This window comes from Pipistrellus kuhlii, unplaced genomic scaffold, assembly GCF_014108245.1.
Source record: "Pipistrellus kuhlii isolate mPipKuh1 unplaced genomic scaffold, mPipKuh1.p scaffold_m20_p_23, whole genome shotgun sequence".
Taxonomy (NCBI): Eukaryota; Metazoa; Chordata; class Mammalia; order Chiroptera; family Vespertilionidae; genus Pipistrellus; species Pipistrellus kuhlii.
In genome coordinates, this window is record NW_023425522.1 from 6,735,623 (window position 1) to 6,757,180 (window position 21,558).

The 21,558-nt window shown below is 50.8% G+C and overlaps 1 protein-coding gene across 1 annotated transcript in view; it reads left to right on the forward strand.

Moving 5' to 3' along the window:
* Positions 1-21,558, forward strand: part of LOC118726915 (myosin-13) — a 53,891-nt gene that overhangs the window by 29,582 nt on the left and 2,751 nt on the right. Inside the window, exons 20-36 of the mRNA XM_036452241.2 lie at positions 993-1,129; positions 2,590-2,845; positions 4,525-4,767; positions 6,503-6,679; positions 7,631-7,776; positions 7,877-7,967; positions 9,080-9,469; positions 12,072-12,198; positions 12,288-12,406; positions 14,518-14,714; positions 15,064-15,247; positions 15,614-15,779; positions 16,484-16,608; positions 17,523-17,831; positions 17,914-18,117; positions 19,441-19,566; positions 19,815-19,985. Of these exons, the coding sequence (XP_036308134.1) occupies positions 993-1,129; positions 2,590-2,845; positions 4,525-4,767; positions 6,503-6,679; positions 7,631-7,776; positions 7,877-7,967; positions 9,080-9,469; positions 12,072-12,198; positions 12,288-12,406; positions 14,518-14,714; positions 15,064-15,247; positions 15,614-15,779; positions 16,484-16,608; positions 17,523-17,831; positions 17,914-18,117; positions 19,441-19,566; positions 19,815-19,985 (3,168 nt within the window). The remainder of the gene's footprint in view (positions 1-992; positions 1,130-2,589; positions 2,846-4,524; positions 4,768-6,502; positions 6,680-7,630; positions 7,777-7,876; positions 7,968-9,079; positions 9,470-12,071; positions 12,199-12,287; positions 12,407-14,517; positions 14,715-15,063; positions 15,248-15,613; positions 15,780-16,483; positions 16,609-17,522; positions 17,832-17,913; positions 18,118-19,440; positions 19,567-19,814; positions 19,986-21,558) is intronic.

Below are 21,558 nucleotides of genomic sequence, written 5' to 3' on the forward strand. Positions count from 1 at the left end.
AGCTACGGGGGGAAAAAGAGGAACAACTGTAATAATCTGAACAATAAAGATTTATTAAATTAAAAAATAAAATAAAATAAATAAAATAAATTGGAGGTGGGAGCCCCACCAGCTGCCGAAGAAAACGCTGGGAGCTTGGGTGTCCTGGAGGGAGTAGAGTAAAGACACTCTGATGAAAATGAAGGAGCCCACAGGAGAGATGAGAATGTGGAAAGAATTCCAGGGGCCATGAGGACTTGGGTGGAAGAGCTATCACCACAGAAATGGCAGCCATTTATTGAAGTCGTGTGCACTGAGGGAGCCCTGTGACAAGTCCTCTGCACACGTTTCATTGAGCCTCCCAAGAAGCTGGTGGTGACAGAGGTGGTCCTGACCTCAGGGGGATGATGGGTCAGAAAATGCAGGCTTCCCGGAGGCTAGAAACTTGGTCACTTGGATGCAAAGGCTGGCTTCAACCCTGGCCCAACTCTAGCACTCCGGGTCCCAGAAGGGGCAGCTGGGACCAGAGCATCCACCCTGCTGGGGAGGAGCTTGCTGCCCCCAAGGAGGCCATGCTTCTTGGAACATCATGGAGGCTGAAGGAGCTCTGCCCACAGGGACCGTGGGTGAATGGGCCTGAGGTGGAGCCAGCCTTCTCGGAAGGGCAGAGAGAGAGAGGAGGGCGAGGAGGTAGAAGTTTGGATCTCTCCCAATCTGGACACAGTGGAGAGTGGAGGTCACTTTCTGGACTCTTCTTTGCTTACTGTGTGTGAGCTTTGTCAGGATCGGTCCATGCAGGTTGGTGGCGCCTGGGACGTGCTTTGGAACAAGACACAGGAGGGGCTGCTGAGGAGACTGGGGCCCCTGAGAACTGAGACCTGGGAGCCAGCGGGTTGAGGTTCCCACCCAGGCGTTGGAAGTTGAGGGCTGGGGTTGGACCGGAAGAGGTTCTCCTGAGGCTGAGGGCTGTCACCTGTGGAGTACAGAGCAGGGCTGTCTCTCCTTTAATACAGGTGTTTTTCAAAGCTGGGCTCCTGGGACTTCTGGAGGAGATGAGGGATGAGAAGCTGGTGATCCTGATGACGCGCACGCAGGCCCTGTGCCGAGGGTACCTGATGCGGGTGGAGTTCAAGAAGATGATGGAGAGGAGGTGACCCAGATCCCCCTCACCTCCACCTTCCCCTGCCCTCCCTCCTTAGAAGCAGACCATCACTTCCTGCTTTTAGTCTCGGGACTTTCGTGTACTTGTTCATCCACTCAACCAGCATTTCCTGAGCAGGAATTCATTATTGGGGTCTCTGCCTGGCCCTGGGGACGCAGAAAGGAACCCTGCCCTCCAGGAGCTCCCGATGGGTGGGAAGCAGACAGGTCATGGCTAATTTTAATGCCTGTGATCTGTACTCTGTCAACATTATATTCAGGAGAACAGGCCCCCAACCTTGTTGGAGGTGGGGTTGCCATGAAAGGGTCAGTGAGAAGAAAGGATTTTCTGAAATCAGCTCTGCGTGGCCTGAGAGAGTGGCTGGTGAGGGAGCCCACAAGTGGGTCACATTTGGAGTGAGTGTGAGGTGCAGGGAGTGAAGGTCCCTGTGCTAATGAGCCATATGGGATCACCTGGTTGGTGGGGAGCCGTGGAAGGTGTTTAAGGAGTTAAGTGAGAGCGGCCAACTCCTTTTCCCCCTCCCCAGTTTGTAGCTCAGACCTATGGCAGCTCCAAGGAGAGTGGCACCTAGAGGACAGGAGAGACCAAGACCAGGCTGTGGCAGAAGTCCCAGTAATAGTTGGCCGGGACCTAAGTTAGGAAATGGTCCGTGGGCAAGCAGAAGGAATAGCAGCAACGGTAGCTGGTCATGTGTGGGAACCCCAGGAAGAGGGCCTTTGGGTGGAAGCCCGCCCTCCCTGATGCCCCGATGCCCTGTGTCGCACAGGCATTGTCACTGCCGTCCGGGCCATCCACATGTACTAGTCAAGAACATCTCCCAGGCACCGGCTGGGTGAAGCGAAGGAAAGCCAGTGCAGAAATTAAAAACATCCCACAGGAGGGTACAGGTTAAAGGAAAGGAAAGTCCATTTTCAGGTAAACATGAGCTAGGTGATAGAAGGCTGCAGAGGGTGACGAGTAGGAGACAGTGTAGGTGTTGAAATTAGGAAAATGGATCCATTCAATGAGGACTGGAGTCCGGGAGATGCCCAGTGGACTCAAGGCAGGCCTGGATGTACGCCAATATTTAAGCATAAAGACGGAGCCCACATGGCAAATAATTAGCTATCAGAGTTTCAAAAGGTGAGAGCTAACTAGTCAAATGGGGGACCCAATAAACAGGGGACACCAGCATGCTTAGGCAGAGGACTTCCAGGAGGGAGCTGGTGAATGGGAGACCACCAGTAGTCCATGCCCCATCTCACCTCCCAACTTGTGCACTTTCTGTTTCCTCTGCCCCTCCCCCTGCCTTTTAAAGAATCTACTCTGGAGTCTGTGGGCTCTGCTCAGCTTGGCTGTACTTCCTTCCCACCCAGCCGGAGCGGTGCAGGTCCTGGGGCCCACAGGGTAGGTGAGTGGAGACAAGACCTCGCTGAGATTCACTAACCCCAGTCCTAACGGATGTACAGGGACTCCATCTTCTGCATCCAGTACAACATCCGCTCCTTTATGAATGTCAAGCACTGGCCCTGGATGAACCTGTTCTTCAAGATCAAGCCCCTCCTCAAGAGTGCAGAGGCAGAGAAGGAGATGGCCACCATGAAGGAAGACTTCCAGAGGGCCAAGGAGGAGCTGGCCAGATCTGAGGCTCGCCGGAAGGAGCTGGAGGAGAAAATGGTGTCCCTGCTGCAGGAAAAGAATGACCTCCAGTTGCAGGTCCAGTCTGTAAGTGCCTTCTTAAGAGAAAAGGAGGAGCAACCTTGAGTCCCCATCAGGTGTCTATTCGAGGGACATTGGTGCCACCTAGTGGTCATATTAAGTATTGCAGCACCACACTCCAGTCATAGGAGGCGGGCCCTGGCTTAGAGAAAGCAGGGCATTCTGGAACATACAAGGTGAATCTCTGCCCACCCATCTTTCATGGTGGAGTTAAACCTGTCTTGCTGTGGTTATGTGTCATCATAATAAACTTTGTCAGGAATGTAATAGGTATTTTAAACGTTTGTAAATAAGTTCTGGCCAGTTTGCTCAGTGGTTAGAGTGTTGGCCCTGGGCAAGGGTATGTACCTCAGTTGCAGGCTCCATCTCTGCCCCTCTGGACCAATGTAGGAGGCAGCCAATCAGTGTGTCTCTCTCCGTCAATATTTCTCTATCTCTTTCTCTCCCTTCCACTATCTCTGAATATTAGTGGAGAAAATATTCTTTTAAAAAAAAGTTTATTAAAAAAGATAAAACACTAAAATTAAAAATTGAAAGTAGAAAGAGTAGTTTTCTATACATGATTTTCGATAATAAGTCATAGTAAAAACACTTTAAAAATCTGCATTTTTATCGAAGAAATGGGGAAGATAGGGCCACTCTGACCATGTAATTGCGCTATTTCACAGAGTTAAGGCATTTATTGTTTGTCTTTTTTTAAATTCCCAAATACCTTTACCTCTTGCCTTCTGTGAAAAGCATCTTCCCTTCCCCTCTCCACGTTCCCCGTCCGTAAATGTGGTTATTAGGCGTGCGCTCCCAAGCACAGTGGCGAGAGGACAAGGTTTTAAGCAGCCTGCTGGGTTTGCATCCCAGGCCCTCCATTTGACAGCTGCATGGCCTCAGGCAAGACACTCACCCACTTTGTGCCTCAATATTCTTATCTGTAGGATAGGCACAGCAACATTCCCACCTCATAGGGTTGCTGGAAGGATCAGATGAGTCCATGCATGTAAAATGCCCAGCACATAGCACATGCTCAGCAAACACAGACTCTTGTGCTTGCCGGTCTGTTTCCATTCATACCCTTGGAAGGTGTGTCCAGTCCTTACAATACTCTTGTGTGGGAAGCGATGGCCCAATTTGGTTTAAGAACTAATGTGGTCCTAGAAACTCATGGCAGGTGTTCTGGGACCTGTATTTATTTAGTCACTTACCCCTGTGTGTTTTGAACTTTCTGTTCTGTAGCTCAAGGAGGCCAGGCTAAAGGAGACATAGCCAGGACTTTCCTGTTGAAAATTAAAAGGCAGTGGCATTTTCAAATATTCGTTTGTGATAGTGTAGGGATTTTTTACCTTTTAGCTGGTGGTAGTGGGCAGAGTGAGATGGTTGGGATTCCAGAATTAGTAAAGGCTTTATAAACTCCATGAACGCTTTAGCTTAAAATTATTTGAGGTGAGTTTTTATGAAGTGGATGAAGCCCATGGTAGTTTAAAATGCAGCATGTGGATGCTATATGCACATGAGGGGGTGTGCATGTGTGAGTGCATGCCTGTGCGTGTGTGCATGCAAGTGCGTGCGTGCATGTGTGTGTGTGTGTGTAGCCACTCCTTAGCACTAGTTAATGGGCTTGGGGAAGGGCAAAGCCCTTCCTTTCTTGGGTCTGTCAGGAGGCCAATCCACCCGTAATGTCCCGGTCCTTTCAGGAAACAGAAAACCTGATGGACGCCGAGGAGCGGTGTGAGGGGCTCATCAAATGCAAGATTCAACTGGAGGCAAAGGTCAAGGAGCTGAATGAGAGGCTGGAAGAGGAGGAGGAAACAAACTCTGAGCTTGTTGCCAAGAAGAGGAACCTGGAGGATAAGTGCTCCTCTCTCAAGAGAGACATTGACGACCTGGAGCTGACCCTGACCAAAGTGGAGAAGGAGAAGCATGCCACGGAGAACAAGGTGGACGAACCCCGGGGACCCCGCAGTTTCTTGGCTGGTCCTGACTCCTTTCTGTAAGGACCCCCACTAACCCAGCACTGCCTGGAGTGGAGGCAGAAGGAGTAGAGGGTGGTTGGAGTCCACCCCCATTTTACCCTCGGCCTTGTTCTCTACCCTGCAGGCTTCTCAGTCCTCCATAGGGGTACCACAGACTCCCAGCCCACCGCTTCCTCCACAAAACAGGAGCTCTGGAGTCCTGTTCATCTCTTTGCATTTTACTTGGCACAGGAGGAGCAAACAAGAATGTCCCCGGGCCAGGCACATAATGAGGGAGACAGGGAGAGAAAGAGGCAGAAAACTAATACTGTCAGGGAGGCACTATTGGGATAGGCCAGTGGTCAGCAAACTCATCAGTCAACAAAGCCAAATATCAACACTACAATGATTGAAATTTCTTTGGAGAGCCAAGTTTTTTAAACTTCAACTTCTTCTAACGCCACTTCTTCAAAATAGACTCACCCAGGTCGTGGTATTTTGTGGAAGAGCCACACTCAAGGGGCCAAAGAGCCACATGTGGCTCACGAGCCGCAGTTTGCCGACCACTGGTATAGATGGACGCATGCAGCCTTCAGGAACGCCATCTGGAAATACTTAGCTAAATTCAGAATCCACACATCCTCAACCCAGTGTTTGTGCTCCTAGGTGTAGAGACAGGGAAATTTCCCTCCAGTCCGTACCGGGACATGTGTGGGGATGAGTGTGGCAGCATTGCCTAGGGCAGGGGCAGGGGTAGAGCTGGAGACAGCATCAGGGCCCATGCTGGGGAATGGAGAGGTGAGACATGGAGGATGCTCATAAGGCAACAAGATGGGTATAAAAGAACTAGTGCCTAGTGGGGAAAAGTAGGAAAATGAAAAACACAACATGAAGCCATGTGTAGACTAAAATTAGATGCACACAAAAGAGTAAATATTTCACAGAACTAAATGAAGAGTGCAGTACATGATTCATTTCATAATGGCTGCCAATGAGATAGAACATGGGATGATGATGGCCAGGTGTGGGATTGCCCTTCCCCAGTCAGTGCTGGGTGGACAACTGGATGTAGTGGAAAGAGACAGTAGGGAGCGGTGGAGATTGTGGCAAACTGGAGAGCATTCACCCTGTCCACCAGTGGCAGCCATGACAGCGCCAGCCAGCTGTTGCCAGGTGGAAATGGGAATCGGGCATTGCCAGGGCTTCCAACTTCCTGTAAGAGACCAGAAACCCAGATTTTATGTGACATCCCTAGTTTTTCAATGTTGATAACTTATTTAAAGTTGTAAACCACTATGAGGACTAAAGGATATTATAGATGTCTGTCGTTGGATTCAGCCTACGGGCCAGGAGTTAGTACTCTGTGACCAGAAGAATGTTGCACATGGGACAATTGTTTAATTTAATGCTTTAAAGTTCCGTGTTTGGTGCCCTTGTCCTGCTTCCAGACAACTTATGACTCCCATTCCGGATTATTCTTCCCCTTCCCACCTCATTCCAAACCCCAGTCAGCCAACCTAATCAGCAAATTCCTGTGATGTGCCAGGCGGATATATCAATAGATGGGCGTGTTCCCTTCAGAGGCAGCATCTTCTAATTTAACAGTGTCCTTCAATAAAAGAACAACATTTAGCCAAGTCCTTTGATGAGAGAATCAGTAGCCTTTGCTGGACGCCCTGGTCTAATTCTTTGACTTGCACTGGTGTTGCTACTGCCCCAGGTAAAGAACCTTTCCGAAGAAATGACGGCCCTTGAAGAAAACATCTCCAAGCTGACCAGGGAGAAGAAAGCCCTGCAGGAGGCCCATCAGCAGACACTGGATGATCTGCAGGTTGAAGAGGACAAAGTCAATGGTCTCATCAAAGTCAATGCCAAGCTGGAGCAGCAGGCAGATGACGTGAGGACATTTCTCTGCTGGGCTCTCACACGTGGTGCCTGCAGACACTCAGAAAAGGCGGGGTCTAGGCAGGATACAGAGTCTAGACGGGATGCAGGAACGGCTGAGCTTCAGATTCTGGAATCGGAGTCACTGGGTTGAGATCTTAGCCCTTTCCAAGCACAACTGGAATGCTGAGCAAACACTTAAACTCGAGGCTCCATTTCCACCTTGTGAATGGGAATACAGCTAGCTCCACCTTGGAGGGTGTCCATGGAAAGTTCAGCATGTTCAGTGTTAGTGAACCATGAGCTAATTCATCATCATCACCATCATCACTATCATCACCATCATCACATCATTATCATCATCATCATCACTGGCATCCCCTTCTAGGTCTATGGTCCCCAAAAGCTTCACTTTTGTTCTAACATTGCTAAAAACGAGTTCTGTTTGCGACCATAAAAATGGTTGTTTCTCCCACCACGTTACATTTTGTTCTCGAGCTAAGAGCCAGGTTCAGTGTCTCCAGATTTCACTTACAACTGTGGTGAGAACTTGACCAGATGTCCCTGAGGCCAAAGATGGTGTGCTCCACCCCTAGACTCCCCCTAAACACACCCACAGATGTCCACATGCACGTGAAAACACACACACACACACACACACACACACACACACACACACTTTGCCTAAGGAAGAGGACATTTGTTCCTGCCTGGGCAAGAGCACGAACCTGAGAGCACCATGTTTCTGCAGGGGCAGGCCACATGGGAATCGGCTGAAGGGGTGCCACAGGAGCCTCTGAGGCCCCAGCCCCTGGGGAGCCTCTGCTGGAGGAGGGAAGGCAAACCTGCTCCCTCTGAGCCCAATGCCACAGTCACACCCCGGGAGCCCAGGACGGCCTGGTGCGTGGCTAAGGGGCAAGCGCACTCTCCCGGCAGGGCCTCAGCCTCCCCCCTTTCGTCCCAGCTCGAGGGCTGCCTGGAGCAAGAGAAGAAGCTGCGGGCCGACCTGGAGAGGGTGAAGAGGAAGCTGGAAGGAGACCTGAAAATGGCCCAGGAAGCCATCATGGATCTGGAGAACGACAGGCAGCAAGTAGAGGAGAAACTGAAAAAGTAGCTGTCTCATCTGGGCCTCTGTGTTTGAGCACGAAAGTTAGCTTTCCCCTTTATCAGGCTTCTCTTTCATGCGAAATGCCTATATGTCTATTTGCAGGAAGGAGTTTGAAATTAGTCAGTTACAAAGCAAGATGGACGACGAGCAGGTTCACAGCCTGCAGCTACAGAAGAAGATTAAAGAGCTGCAGGTGAGGCCGGGAGCCCCTGACAGCGCCCTGGGTCGCGCCTCCTCACCCCGTCCCCTCTGCTTCCGTTGCTGCTTCTTCTCTCCCTCCCTTTGCAGCTGGAGACAGTTTCCTTCCTTCCCTTTATTTACTGAAATTAATATTTCAATTTTCCAAGTTCCACATCAATGGGTTTCCTTGGACAGAGTTAACCTCTTACCAATGAGGCAGGATATTGCTTTGCTCACCACTCTAAGCCCAGTGCCCTTGCCATCTTCTCAGAGGTCACTTCCAGTGCCAGTTGGAGGTGCATCCTTCTGGATGTTTCAATAGGAATTTATGTACATAAGACCTTAAAATATGTCTCTATATATAAAAGCCTAAGCTACCAAATGACTGAATGACCAAACAATCGAACAACCCAGTCACTATGACACACACTGACCATCAGGGGCCATTCAGTGCACTCCCACAGCCAGCCAACCTCCCACAGCCCGCCAACCTCCCACAGCCAGCCAACTTCCCACAGCCAGCCAACCTCCCACAGCCCGCCAACCTCCCACAGCCAGCCAACCTCCCACAGCCCGCCAACTTCCCACAGCCAGCCAACCTCTTGTGGCCCCTCCCCACCTCCTGGCCAGCCCACCTGGATCAGCCCCTATAGCCCGATAGCCGGCCAGGTTGAGGGTCCTAACCTGTGCACATATTTATGCACCCAGCCTCTAGTGCTATATTATATATACAACACAGGCATAAGCTTATATATATGCAAAAAAATAAGGAAACAAGAACATCATAATATATATGTGTGTAATAAATATATATAACACACATATATAAAATATACATATAAATATCATGCTGAGACTATCATTCTGCAACTTGCTCAATTCGCCCTGCAGAGCTGTCCATGGTGGCTGTGGACCAGTGGCTGCGGACACAGAGGGCGCGGCTCCATCACAGTTGACCTGACCACCTCCCTCCCGGGGGACATTTGGTTTGCTGCTGGGTTTTTTGACACTAACTTAATCGTATAGTGTGTTCTTTAGTTCACGCTGCCTGCGCTCTATTCCGCACTGCCTGCCCTCCCCACGTGGCTGCTGCCCCCACAGCATTGCTGACACAGGCCCTCTCAGGCCCGCACGGAGGAGCTGGAGGAAGAGATGGAAGCAGAACGCATGCTCAGAGGCAGGATTGAGAAGCAGCGCTCGGACCTCTCCCGGGAACTGGAGGAGATCAGCGAGCGACTGGAGGAAGCCAGCGGTGCAACGTCGGCCCAGATTGAGATGAACAAGAAGAGGGAGGCCGAGTTCCAGAAAATGCGCAGGGACCTGGAGGAGGCCACCCTGCAGCACGAAGCCATGGCGGCCACCCTGAGGAAGAAGCACGCAGACACTGTGGCCGAGCTCGGGGAGCAGATCGACAACCTGCAGAGGGTCAAGCAGAAGCTGGAGAAGGAGAAGAGCGAGATGAAGATGGAGATCGATGACATGGCCAGCAACATCGAGAGTGTCTCCAAGTCCAAGGTACCTGCCTCTCTACTGTGGCAAAGGCGAGGCTGCCGTATCAGGAAATGCCCTAACCCAGTGCACATTCTAACCCAAATCCCTGTCCCCACGGGGCCTGCTCCCAAGTCCCCAAATCAATTCAAGTCTGTGAACTTGACTCAACGGCCTGCTATAACTCACACCCTCATCATCTTCCCAGAGTTTTCCAGAAAGTTTCTGATCCATCCAGCATTTTCTAAAACTAAACCTGTGGGTGGATTGCACCGAGGAGCCTTGCCAGATGTGCTTATCTGAGCCCACAGCATCAGTCCCTGGGAAGCAGAGCCCATGTGAAATCGCACATGGGACCAGGGGCAGGCCCAGGGCTTGTGGCACTTAAAGCACAGGAAACTCAGGAGGGGAGGAGTCTTAAAGGAAAATATACATAAAATATGAACACAAATTAAGCATGTAAGTACGTATTTGTTTAGAATGGGAAAATACGTCACAGGTTGCTAGCTCCTTGGAGAACGAGGCCCCTGTCTGCTCAGGCCTCCTCAGGCCATTTGTCAGAAATACCTGCTCAGGAGGACATTCTTGCTTGTGCCCAGCCTCCCCCTTCCCCCGCCACACTGGGGGCCACAGCTCCCTGCAGTCCTGGCTCACGCGAGTGAGGGCATGGAGCCTAAACATTGCCAGCTTCATAGTAGACTGGCCTCTGTGTGTGACCAAAACAAAGAGTTCCCCGGAGAGGAGCCGTGGGCTCCTAGATTCAATAGGTGCCCTGGTCCTGGCCCAGGAGGTTCAGTTGGTGCACTGAAGGGTCTCGAGTTCGATTCCCAGTCAGGGCATATATCCAGGGTATGGGTTCAATCCCCAGTCAGGCTCCAGCAAGAAGCCACTGATGGATGTTTCTATTTCTCTCCCTCTCCCTTCCTCTCTCTCTAAAATCAATAAAAGCATGCCCTCGAGTAAGGATTTAAAAATAATGAGCTCAGAGTTGTTCCTGGGGCTGCTCAGCTGGGCTAGAAGAAGTGGTGACCGCAGACTGGGGCTGTGGACCTCCTGCAGGGGGCTGCCCAGAGGTCAGGGTGTCTGTGAGGAAGGAATGGAGAGAGGATCAGGGGATTAGGGTGGTCTCCTTGGAGCCTCTTGCTGCCTTTATTGAACTTCTGGGTTTCTACACTGCTCGTTCAACCCTTTTATTTCCTTCTCACTGCAACTCCTTTCTCTCTCCTTCTAACTTAGCCATTTCCCCAACTGTGTCGTGTTTTCCCCATTCCCTTGGGAAGTGCATCTGTATGTATTCTCCTTCTCTTTCTCCCTCCCACTCCCCTCCCTACCCTCCTGCCCCAGCAAGCCAAGCCAAGCCAGGCTGCAGGATGGGTGGGTTACAGGAAACTTCAGCATCACTCACATGCTGTGCCTACAACCAGCCCCACTCTACTGCCTCCCTGTCATAGCACCATGCTCTCAGTTCTCACTTTTAATATTCAGTACAAGAAGAACTTTATGGCGCCTTATTTTAAAAATATATTTTTATTGATTTCAGAGAGGAAGAGAGAGGGCTTTAGAAACATCAGTGATGAGAGAGAATCATCAACCAGCTGCCCCCTGCATGCCCCCTACTGGGTATTGAGCTGCAACCTGGACATATGCCCTGACAGGGAAGCAAACCGTGACCTCCTGGTTCATAGGTCAATGCTCAACCACTGAGTCACACAGTCTGAGCTATTGCCTTATATTTTTTTTACGTTGTTGAATCCTTTGATTTTTCTCTTTGTGAGTCCCCATCCCTTTGTGGACTATCCCGATTTAATGGTTCCACGCGCGTAAATCATCTTCTCAAAGATGCCTGAGCTCCTCAAGGTCTTTCTCTGAATCTACCGTCCCTGCCTCTCCTGCTGTCATCTCACACTTCGCAGCCCAAGGACAAATATAGGCTCCATATATTCATTTTATGTTAAATGATGTGGGAGAGGAGGGAAGAGGTCTATGGCATATTCAAAGTTTTTTAATGAATTTCAAAAAAGAAAAAGGACAGCCAGCAGCCGCAGGGAACTTTATGAGTGATTAATGAGATGCTCATTATATTGCTGCAGTCAGACACATCAGGAGGTCGTGCTATTGACATGGCAATAGAGCTGCTTATGTTAGAAGGAGATCCCGGGGCTCCTGTGAGTGGTGTTTTCTCAAAGGTTTGCTCACAAATCACTAAATACTTGTCTGCCGGGCATGCTGTTCCCAGCTATTGGTGATTAAGCAACAACCACAAACAAAAACACAGCACACGGGAAATGACTTTTGAAAACTTACCTCTGGGTGCTCTCTATATTATCATTTAACTAATCTGTCAGACAGCCTGGGCCAGTGGTCGGCAAACTCATTAGTCAACAGAGCCAAATATCAACAGGACAACAATTGACATTTCTTTGGAGAGTCAAAATTTTTTTAACTTAAACTTCTTCTAACGCCACTTCTTCAAAATAGATTTGCCCAGGCCGTGGTGTTTTGTGGAAGAGCCACACTCAAGGGGCCAAAGAGCCGCATGTAGCTCGTGAGCCACAGTTTGCCTACCACGGGCCTGGGCCATTTTGGACACCAAAAACCCATTCCCCACTCACATGGGCTTGTTTTTAAGAGTAACGTGGAGAGACTGTGCCGGACCGTAGAAGACCAGTTTAATGAAATCAAAGCCAAGGACGACCAGCAGACACAGCTAATCCACGATCTGAACATGCAGAAGGCGAGACTGCAGACCCAAAACGGTGAGGCCCAGTGGGGCGCTGCAGTGCGGGGGCGGCGGGCCCGGGGGAAGGCAGGCGCAAGGCTGACCGGCACCCCATCCGTGCGTTAGGGGAGCTGAGCCACCAAGTGGAGGAGAAGGAGGTGCTGGTCTCACAGCTCACCAAAGGCAAGCAGGCCCTCACCCAGCAGCTGGAGGAGCTGAAGAGGCAACTGGACGAAGAAACCAAGGTAAGGACCACCTTCCTGGGATGGCAGCGTCTGATAGCACCTGACAGAGGGGAGGCCTCGGGGCTGGTGGGAGGTGGGCTGCATCACAGATGCGGGTGCCTGCCCTCTGCCTGCAGTGTGCAGGAGCTGGGTCTGCAAGGTGAGGGGATCTTGGCATCAGACCTCCTTCCTCAGCCCTAGAAAACTCTTCCAGAAGGCTCCATCCTCTGGGTCCTCTGTCCCCCAGAGGGCTCTGATGCACTTCCCTCTCCAGCTAGGGACATCCCTTTCGCCCTTCCCCCCAACCCCCAATGCCTTGGCCTGACATCCCTGCCTGTGTGTATTCTTTCACGCTGCCTAGCAATTCATCTGAGCCCTCAAGATGGCCTCCTCTTTCTTCTGCACACTTTGGGTAGCCCCTGCTGCCATACCCAATTGCAAGCTGCCCTCCCCCAGAAAAAATTGCCTGATTGTAGAGACAGCCCTGCGACATCGACATAAACATACACGCCACCATCGTGTTCCTGATGCCAGTATTAGCCGTTTATGTTTGTATTGCAGGGCTCTCACTGATCTGTAAACCCCTGGAGGGCAGGAATAATTCCCGCTGTAGTTGTAAACAGCAGGAATCGTGCACAGTAGGACAGAGCACTCAGCAGGTGCTTAGTGAAGCTGCTCATTAGAGTGAGAATCCAGGAGTCCCCAGACGTGTGTAATTGTAATTCTAAGGGCCTCGTAATTCTAAGGGCCTCGTGCACCAGCAATGCCTTCTGGAGCCATCCTTTGGAACAGGGGTCCTCAAACTTTTTAAAGTGGGGGCCAGATCACGGTCCCTCAGAGAGCTGGAGGGCCGGACTATATGAACTACTAATTCCTACTGTAACATCTCGGCTGCGCTCACTGCCCAAAAAACCTGGCGGGCCGGATCAGACTCCTCTGCGGGCCACATATGGCCTGCGGGCCGTAGTTTGAAGACGCCTGCTTTGGAAGTCTCTCACGTTCTGCCTAAAAGTGCCAGAGCTACATGTGTCTCCACCTTTCCGTTGTACGGAGAGGGCCAGGGAGCAGTGAGAACCGGAGCCCGAGGAGGTCAGGAGCAGGTCTGCTAACGGAGTGCGCCGTCCTCAGGCCAGGACACCGTGGTCGCTACCTTCTCCTCCGCAAAGTCTTGTTGTTTATGTGTCTTTTTAAAAATATATATATTTTATTGATTTTTTACAGAGAGGAAGAGAGAGGGATAGAAAGTTAGAAACATCGATGAGAGAGAAGCATCCATCAGCTGCCTCTTGCACACCCCCCACTGGGGATGTGCCCGCAACCAAGGTACATGCCCTTGACCGGAATCGAACCCAGGACCCTTCAGTCTGCAGGCTGATGCTCCATCCATGGAGCCAAACCGGTTTTGGCTGTTTATGTGTCTTTAAAGGGATGCAGATGTCTAAGTTGCTTGCTGCATTCGGTGGTTCCGCAGAGTGTTTGTGACTGGTGTGATGAGCGCTAAACCATCCGTGGTCCTGCCCAGACAGGGATGGGTGTGAGGCCTTGGGCATGGCCTCCTCTCAGGAGGAGGAGGTGGAGCGTGGGAATGGCACAGATCGGGTGCACAGACGTAGGGCAGTTGCACCAAAGATGCCTTTGGGTTTTCACAGTCACAGGGCTCCACAGCATTGCATCGACTTCTGTTTCAGTTCTTCTGATCACATGAGGACGACAGCTCTCTAGCACTTGGCTATTTACTTACTGACCCCTAGGGGGCAGGCCCCGGGCACAGAGCCACAGCGGCCCAGTACTGACCCACGTAGAATGCGACACTGCTGCCTCACTTCCATTGCGTTGATTCTTAGGGGTGCCTTCTCATCGTGGCACCTATTAACGGTGTCCCACCTGCGGTAGTGTGACAGTTTATTTCTAAACTAAATATAATTAAATAAAATTAAATATAGAACAAAGGAGTCATCTTTCTAAAAATTAAGGGAACACAATAGGCGAGGCGCTGTGACAGCGAAGTTTGGGAAGGCAGCAAGGAAATATCGATTCAACTTGGGGAAGTGCTGGTTTATGTGAAAACACCGTGACCTGGGAAACGGCCACATGTCTGTGTCATGTCTTTGTCACCACTGCGATTCCCACAGGCCAAGAACGCCCTGGCTCACGCCCTGCAGTCCTCCCGCCATGACTGTGACCTGCTGCGGGAACAGTATGAGGAGGAGCAGGAGGCCAAGGCCGAGCTGCAGAGGGCGCTGTCCAAGGCCAACAGCGAGGTTGCCCAGTGGAGGACCAAGTACGAGACGGATGCCATCCAGCGCACCGAGGAGCTGGAGGAGGCCAAGTACGGCCCCAGGTTACATAGGAGAGGGGACCCCGAGGCACAGGCAAAGGAACAGTGAACCAGCCCTCCCTGGAACGCCCCTTCCCCCCAGGCCCTAGCTTTCTGAGCATCCACGTAGGTGCTCCTGTCCTTCCTATGAGTACCTTCTATTCGACCCAGTTCCCCGGTGCCCCCTCGGTGGCCAAGCTCTTTGAGACCCTTCAGATGTTACATAAATCCTTTCTATTCATCAAACTCTAGGTCTTGCTCTTGTCCAGGTCCAGTCCCTGTAGGCTGCTTGTTTCTCTTCCTGTATGGTCCTCCTGAGATAGTCCACCTTTGCCAAGGGAGACACGTCTGGTTCTCTTAGGAAAAAGCTGGCCCAGAGGCTCCAGGAGGCGGAGGAGAACACGGAGGCGGTGAGCGCCAAGTGCGCGTCCCTGGAGAAGACCAAGCAGCGGCTCCAGGGTGAAGTGGACGACCTGATGCTGGGCCTGGAGCGGGCCAACGCCGCCTGTGCCACCCTGGACAAGAAGCAGAGGAACTTCGACAAGGTCCTTCCTCCCATGATGAGAGTGATGGCCCTCATGCCCACGTGTGAGGGGCTCACACAGCCTGCAGGGCAGGATGGCCCGTCCGGGGAGCTTGGGGATGGACCGTGTCACTTGACGTTGGTGACAGTCCCTCGAAAGGGAATTCTCTCTTTAGTTAAAGCTAATTCTGCTTCCTTTGAGATGAAAACACCTTTAAGAACCCGGTGGATCATGGCAGGGATATCAGAGCGTGGGGGCTGCTCTAGAAGGGGCCCCTGTCTCCCTGGTCCTAAGGATGGAAGGGTAAACCTCGGTGTTGCAGACAGTCCCCTGCCCTTCCTGCCCCTCTCATGCCCTGTGTGTCTCTCCCCCCTCTCACTCCCCCAGGTCCTGGCAGAGTGGAAGCAGAAGCTGGATGAGGGCCAAGCTGAGTTGGAAGCAGCTCAGAAAGAGTCCAGGTCCCTGAGTACCGAGATCTTCAAGATGCGGAACGCCTACGAGGAGGTGGTGGATCAGCTGGAGACACTGAGGCGGGAGAACAAAAATCTGCAAGGTGAGCCCTGGCCGATGTGGCTCAGCTCGTTGTAGCATCGTCAGATACACCAAAAGGTGGCAGGTCTAGGCATATAAAGGTGTGGGTTCCATCCCCAGTTGGGGTGCATGCGGGAGGAAGCCAATCGATGTTTCTCTTTTTCTCTAAAAAATAAAATAAAATGAAAATTTAAAAATCTGCAAGGTGAGCTCTCTGACCACCACACGCGTGTAATATGCCCCTTCTCAGCCAGCCACCCCTCCACCATGAGCACAACCACCTCCGGACTCCTCCTCCTTTTCACTGCCCCCAAATCCGCACATCTGGTCAGTCCACTGTGAGGCCTGAGGCCTCCTGTGAAAGGCACAGTGGCAGAAAGTCGCATCTTCTAAACCAGAGGGCACAGTGGGGCTCTGAGGTCCCCGTGGGAGAACATTTCCCCAATCCCGCCTCAGTGCGGCATGCCAGCCTGTGCATGCTCTCCACACTCTCTCCTCCGTCCTCTGGGCCATGCAGAGCTTTGGGAGGTTTGGGTGCTCTTTCACTGGCTCTCTGCACAGTTCAGGTGTGGCAACCCACCTCCCTCCACTCACACCTCACCCGACAGCTTCGCCTGCTCTCTCCCACGTGAATGTTCTGAGTGAATCGCTCACCCTCAGCTGCCTGCCGAGGCCTGCGCTGCCCCTCAGAGCCTGCGCAGCCTAAATCAAGCCTGTCCTTTGCAGAGGAGATTTCAGACCTAACCGAGCAAATGGCGGAAACTGGCAAGCATCTTCAGGAAGTGGAAAAGACCAAGAAGCAAGTGGAGCAGGAAAAGTTGGAGCTCCAGGCTGCTCTCGAGGAGGTGGAGGCAAGTTCTGGGACGCAGCACATGGGAGCTCAGGAGAGTGGGCTCTGAAGGAGAGGCCAGCGCACCCCTGGGCGAGGGGGGGGGGGCTTCCTGCTGGGAAGCCCCGGGAGACAGCTGGGCTCTGCTGTGTCCTCTGTGTCCCATAGTCCATCCTGTCTTCCCTTTTGAAGATAAATACACTTGTTTGTTATGTCTTCAGTGTTTCCTCTTGGAAAGCAAGAAATCCTTCACCACACATCCAAAGCACTGGTTTTTAACATAGCACATGATCACCTCTAGCTACTGGGTGTCCTGCACTGACCACAGTGCAGTGACCTGAGCTCACACTCAGCTGAGGCCAGTGCAGGGCAGCGCTCTCGAGAAGCTTCTAGGGAAATGTGCGTAAATTTGTCAAGTTTTACAAAGGGATAAAGGGAGAGCAATTGCCCTGACATTTTAGAGAATAGGTTGGCTCCTGACTTATAGCCTTATTAAAAAGACACACTCAATAAAATGTTCCCTAATTCCCCCCTCAAGACCTGGTTGCTAATAAAAAGGCTTAGTTCCAGTTTTATTACTAGAAGGGACATTCAGGAGCAAGTCATTTGAGCTTCTTGAGTGTTTTTTACTCATCTGTAAAATGGGTGTTATTATCCTACCCATCCTATATAATAAAAGGCTAATATGCAAATTGTCCCTGGAGTGCAACCTACTGTGAGTCCTACTGCTTGCTATGACATGTGCTGACCACTAGGAGGCAGCACAGAACAAAGGAAGGTCCTGGCTGGCAGCCAGAAGGTCCTGATTACTGGCCAGGCCTAGGGACCCTACCTGTGCACGAATTTTGTGCACTGGGCCTCTAGTTTTCTCTTAACAGCAGAAAATATCCATTCACGTGTCCACAGCACTTCCAATCGCTCCTGTGCTTTTACCAGGGCTCCTTGGAACATGAAGAGAGCAAGATTTTGCGTGTCCAGCTAGAGCTGAGCCAGGTAAGATCCGAGCTTGACCGAAAGGTCACGGAAAAGGATGAAGAAATCGAGCAGCTAAAGAGAAACAGCCAGCGGGCGGCAGAGGCCATGCAGAGCATGCTGGATGCGGAGATCCAGAGCCGGAATGATGCCCTGAGGCTGAAGAAGAAGATGGAGGGAGATCTCAATGAGATGGAGATCCAGCTGGGCCACTCCAACCGCCAGCTGGCAGAGACCCAGAAGCACCTGCGCACAGTCCAGGGCCAGCTCAAGGTGACTGTGGGGCCTTGGGGAGGGGGAGGCGACTGGGCCCTTGGCCTGTGGGCTCCGGCCTCACCCCTGCTGCCCCCTGCAGGACTCCCAGCTGCAGCTGGACGACGCCCTGCGGAGCAACGAGGACCTCAAGGAGCAGCTGGCCATCACGGAGCGCAGAAGTGGCCTGCTGCTGGAGGAGCTGGAGGAGATGAAGGTGGCCCTGGAACAGACGGAGCGGACCCGCAGGCTGTCTGAGCAGGAGCTGCTGGACGCTAGCGATCGGGTGCAGCTGCTGCACTCCCAGGTGCAGCCAGGCTCCCTCCAGGGGGTGTTATTCTTCTGAACATAGAAGGTCATGCATGTTGTGGGAAGGCAGAGCAAGGAAGCGTGAATGGCTGCATAGAGGGGCTGGAGAAGGCTTCATGGTAGAAGCCATAATCTTAGAAAGTTAGGATTGTCATTCAAAATAATTACTTTTGTCATTTTTATGGAAGTTTTTTTAAAAATTTCTCTTTATAGACAAATAGAGAATACAAGCAAAGAAGCAGAAGAAAAGTGCTAACCATATTGTTAACATTCTGAGACCTTTCATGCTAAGCCCTTGTCTATGTGAATAAATATTAAATTTTTTGTAAAAATGTGATCAAACATTTTGCAACTTATTTTCATTTAGCAGTGTGTCTTGAATATGTTTCTTTAGAGAGTTTTCTATAACTGTTTTTAATGACAAAAAAGTAGTCCATTTTAGTTGTGTATTATGGCATTTTTATTTAACTATTTCTCTGATTAGATGTTTTATATCATTCCACCAAAAACATTTGCTGTTAGAAAAACTGCTATGATGAACTTCTTTAAAATTTACTATTAGAAAAACTGTTTATGTAAACTAAGTTTTCACATATATCCATTATTATTATTTTCCTAATATTCTAGAAATAAATAAATTTGTAATATACTGTAAACTGATCTTTAATTAAGTTGCCCCAATTTTTATTACCCATTGGGAGCTCTTTCTTATAAATTCTCTAAGACCTTAGCTATTTTTTTTTAAACTTGACCAATTTTATTGTTAAAAATATTTCCTTTTTTAAAATTCTTATTTCTTTGATTTCTGAGGTAGACATTTTGTCATTTTTTTTGCCACTTGCATTTCTTCTATTGTGTCTTACCTATTTTTTATTTCTTGCCCTTTTTGCTTATTGATTTGTTTTACATTAAGCAGGGAATATTTTTCAGTAATAATCATTTGCAAATGTATTCCAGTTTGTCCGCACTTTTACAATTCCATTTATGGTATTTTGGTCATTAGAATTATTTTTCATTTTATATAGCTAGGTCAACAAATCATTTCCTTCTTCCAACACCTTTTTGAATAATCTGTTCTTCCTCAAATATTTGAAAGCCCACTTTTATCCTTTATTCAATTATTTCATGTGCAATTCTTGGGTCTCTCTTGGGATGTTCTGTTTGGTCAAGACCAAAACAGTGTCTAGCAAACCCCGTGTGGAAATGAGGAATGGAACCTGATCATGCTTTATGTCCTTCACCACCAAGCCCTCTCCCTGCCGATTGCTTGAAGTATTATCCAATTACAACCTACACTCCCGGTACCGAATTTTCCTTGTAGAACACAAGCCTGATAAACATCAAGAAGAAGCTGGAAGCTGACATAGCCCAGTGCCAGGCAGAAGTGGAGAACGCTATCCAGGAATCCAGAAACGCAGAGGAGAAGGCCAAGAAAGCCATCACGGACGTGAGCTCCATTCTTTCTTCTCAGAGATGCTTGAGGGAGAAGGAGGGGCTTCTAAGCCTGGGCATGACATGCAGATCCATCTCCTTAAGACCAAGTCTGTCAGTGCTGGCTTCCTGAAGAGGTGGACTAGTAACGTGAGGGAGTGCTATGTATCAGCACACACAGCACCAACCTTAGTATCTTGCATGTGCTCTGGGGAGGGGTGAGATGGGCGGATGGCCCACGGATGTTTTCTATGAACTACCCAGGCGGCCATGATGGCCGAGGAGCTGAAGAAGGAGCAGGACACCAGCGCCCACCTGGAGCGGATGAAGAAGAACCTCGAGCAGACTGTGAAGGACCTGCAGCATCGTCTGGATGAGGCTGAGCAGCTTGCCCTGAAGGGCGGGAAGAAGCAGATCCAGAAGCTGGAGAACCGGGTAGCTGGCCCGAGGGGACTCCCTCCCAAAGTGATTCCCGGTCCCTGGGCAGTACCACAGTGGGTGGTGGGAAAGTGGCCATTGACTAAGCAGACTTCAGACTTAGCATGAGGACTTCTTGCAAAACTCCCTGTGAGCCAAATGTCCCACCTGCTTCCTTTTCGCCCATCCTTCCACCCCAACTCACACAAATTCACTGTAGAATGCTTCTGCCTCAGAAACTGCAGTGATGACATTTGTAAGTGTTCGCATTCTGGCTTTATAGAGTTTCAGACCCACATAAAAAAAAAGGGGGGTGGTGGAGATACAGTTTACAATTTAAACAGTACACGTTTTAGTGGGATTTAAATTTTGGACCAACCTCCACTTCGATAAATAGTGGCCCGTCCTGTAGAGTCTCCCTCCGCCTCCCACTCCTGGACCCCCCTCCCTCCCCTGGCTTCCCCATCTCTGAAGGCATCCGGGCATCCCGGGGAGGGTGATCGGCAGCTGTGCGCTTTGTCACCTGGGAGTAGGCTTCATGGTTGTTGAATTTCTTTGCTGCTCGGTCCCTTTGTTGCTTGTTTCCCTTTAGGCCTGCGATGGTATATTTAATTGGTTTTTTAAATGGGCTCCGCCACCAGTTAGTATGTTGAAGAAGGGCTGTGTGGAGGAGGTTGTCAGATGCCTCTTGTCCCCGGGAGAAAGGAAATAGAAGAGTGGGAGGGGAAGAGGAGGAGGAGGAGGAGGCCACCGAGAGAAGGAGACCACTTATCCCAGCAGGAAAGACCCAAATACAGTCATTCTCCCAGCCAGCCTCCCCCGGAGGTGGTCCCAGCACGGGCACACTTGAAACGGGGAAGGGATTTTTGGCTGGAAACTATGCAGCATGAGTAGCAAAAGTCAACACTGGGAAAGTCGGAGCTTCCAAAAAAATATCTTTACATGCTTATTTTTAATTATTTCTAGGCCTATTCTATGAGCGTGAGCTTAGGCCTTGAGGGATCCCTTGCCACCCTCGGATTCTGTGAATCCTGGGTTGGCAGGGGTCCCTCAGCCAGCCTCCCCCCTCCCCCACCCCCGCAGGATGAGGAACCTTCAACATCCTCCCATTGCCAGCTGCCCAGTTACGCTGGGTTCATAAACTGTACAGAGGCCTGGAGAGTTCCCCCCAGGAAAGAAGTTTTGTAGAACCTGAAGGCAGACAGCTCCCAGGACCCACCGGGTATGGGTGGTGGTGGGATCTTGTTTGGAGCCAGGGCCAGTGGTGGCCTTTTCCACTGGTAGATTACAAAGCTGAGCTGGGGAGTCCGCAAGCCCAGAGCCGCCCTGCCCATGGCAGCAGGATTCCCACTCGTTGGCTGCCACCCCACGCCCCCTTTGGGCTCTCTCTGATCATGGAGTTGGGGCCACCACTGGTGACCTGCATTCTCGATGGCTGTCCTCTGTTGCCAAGACTTCGGGCAAGGTGGACGCAGCTGTGACATTAACACTTCCAGGCCTTTGGTGTCATTCGATCCCACATGGGCAGAAGTTTGGGCAGGAATGGTCATTTCCACCCCAATTGCACAGAAACTCATTCCCAGTGCGGGCA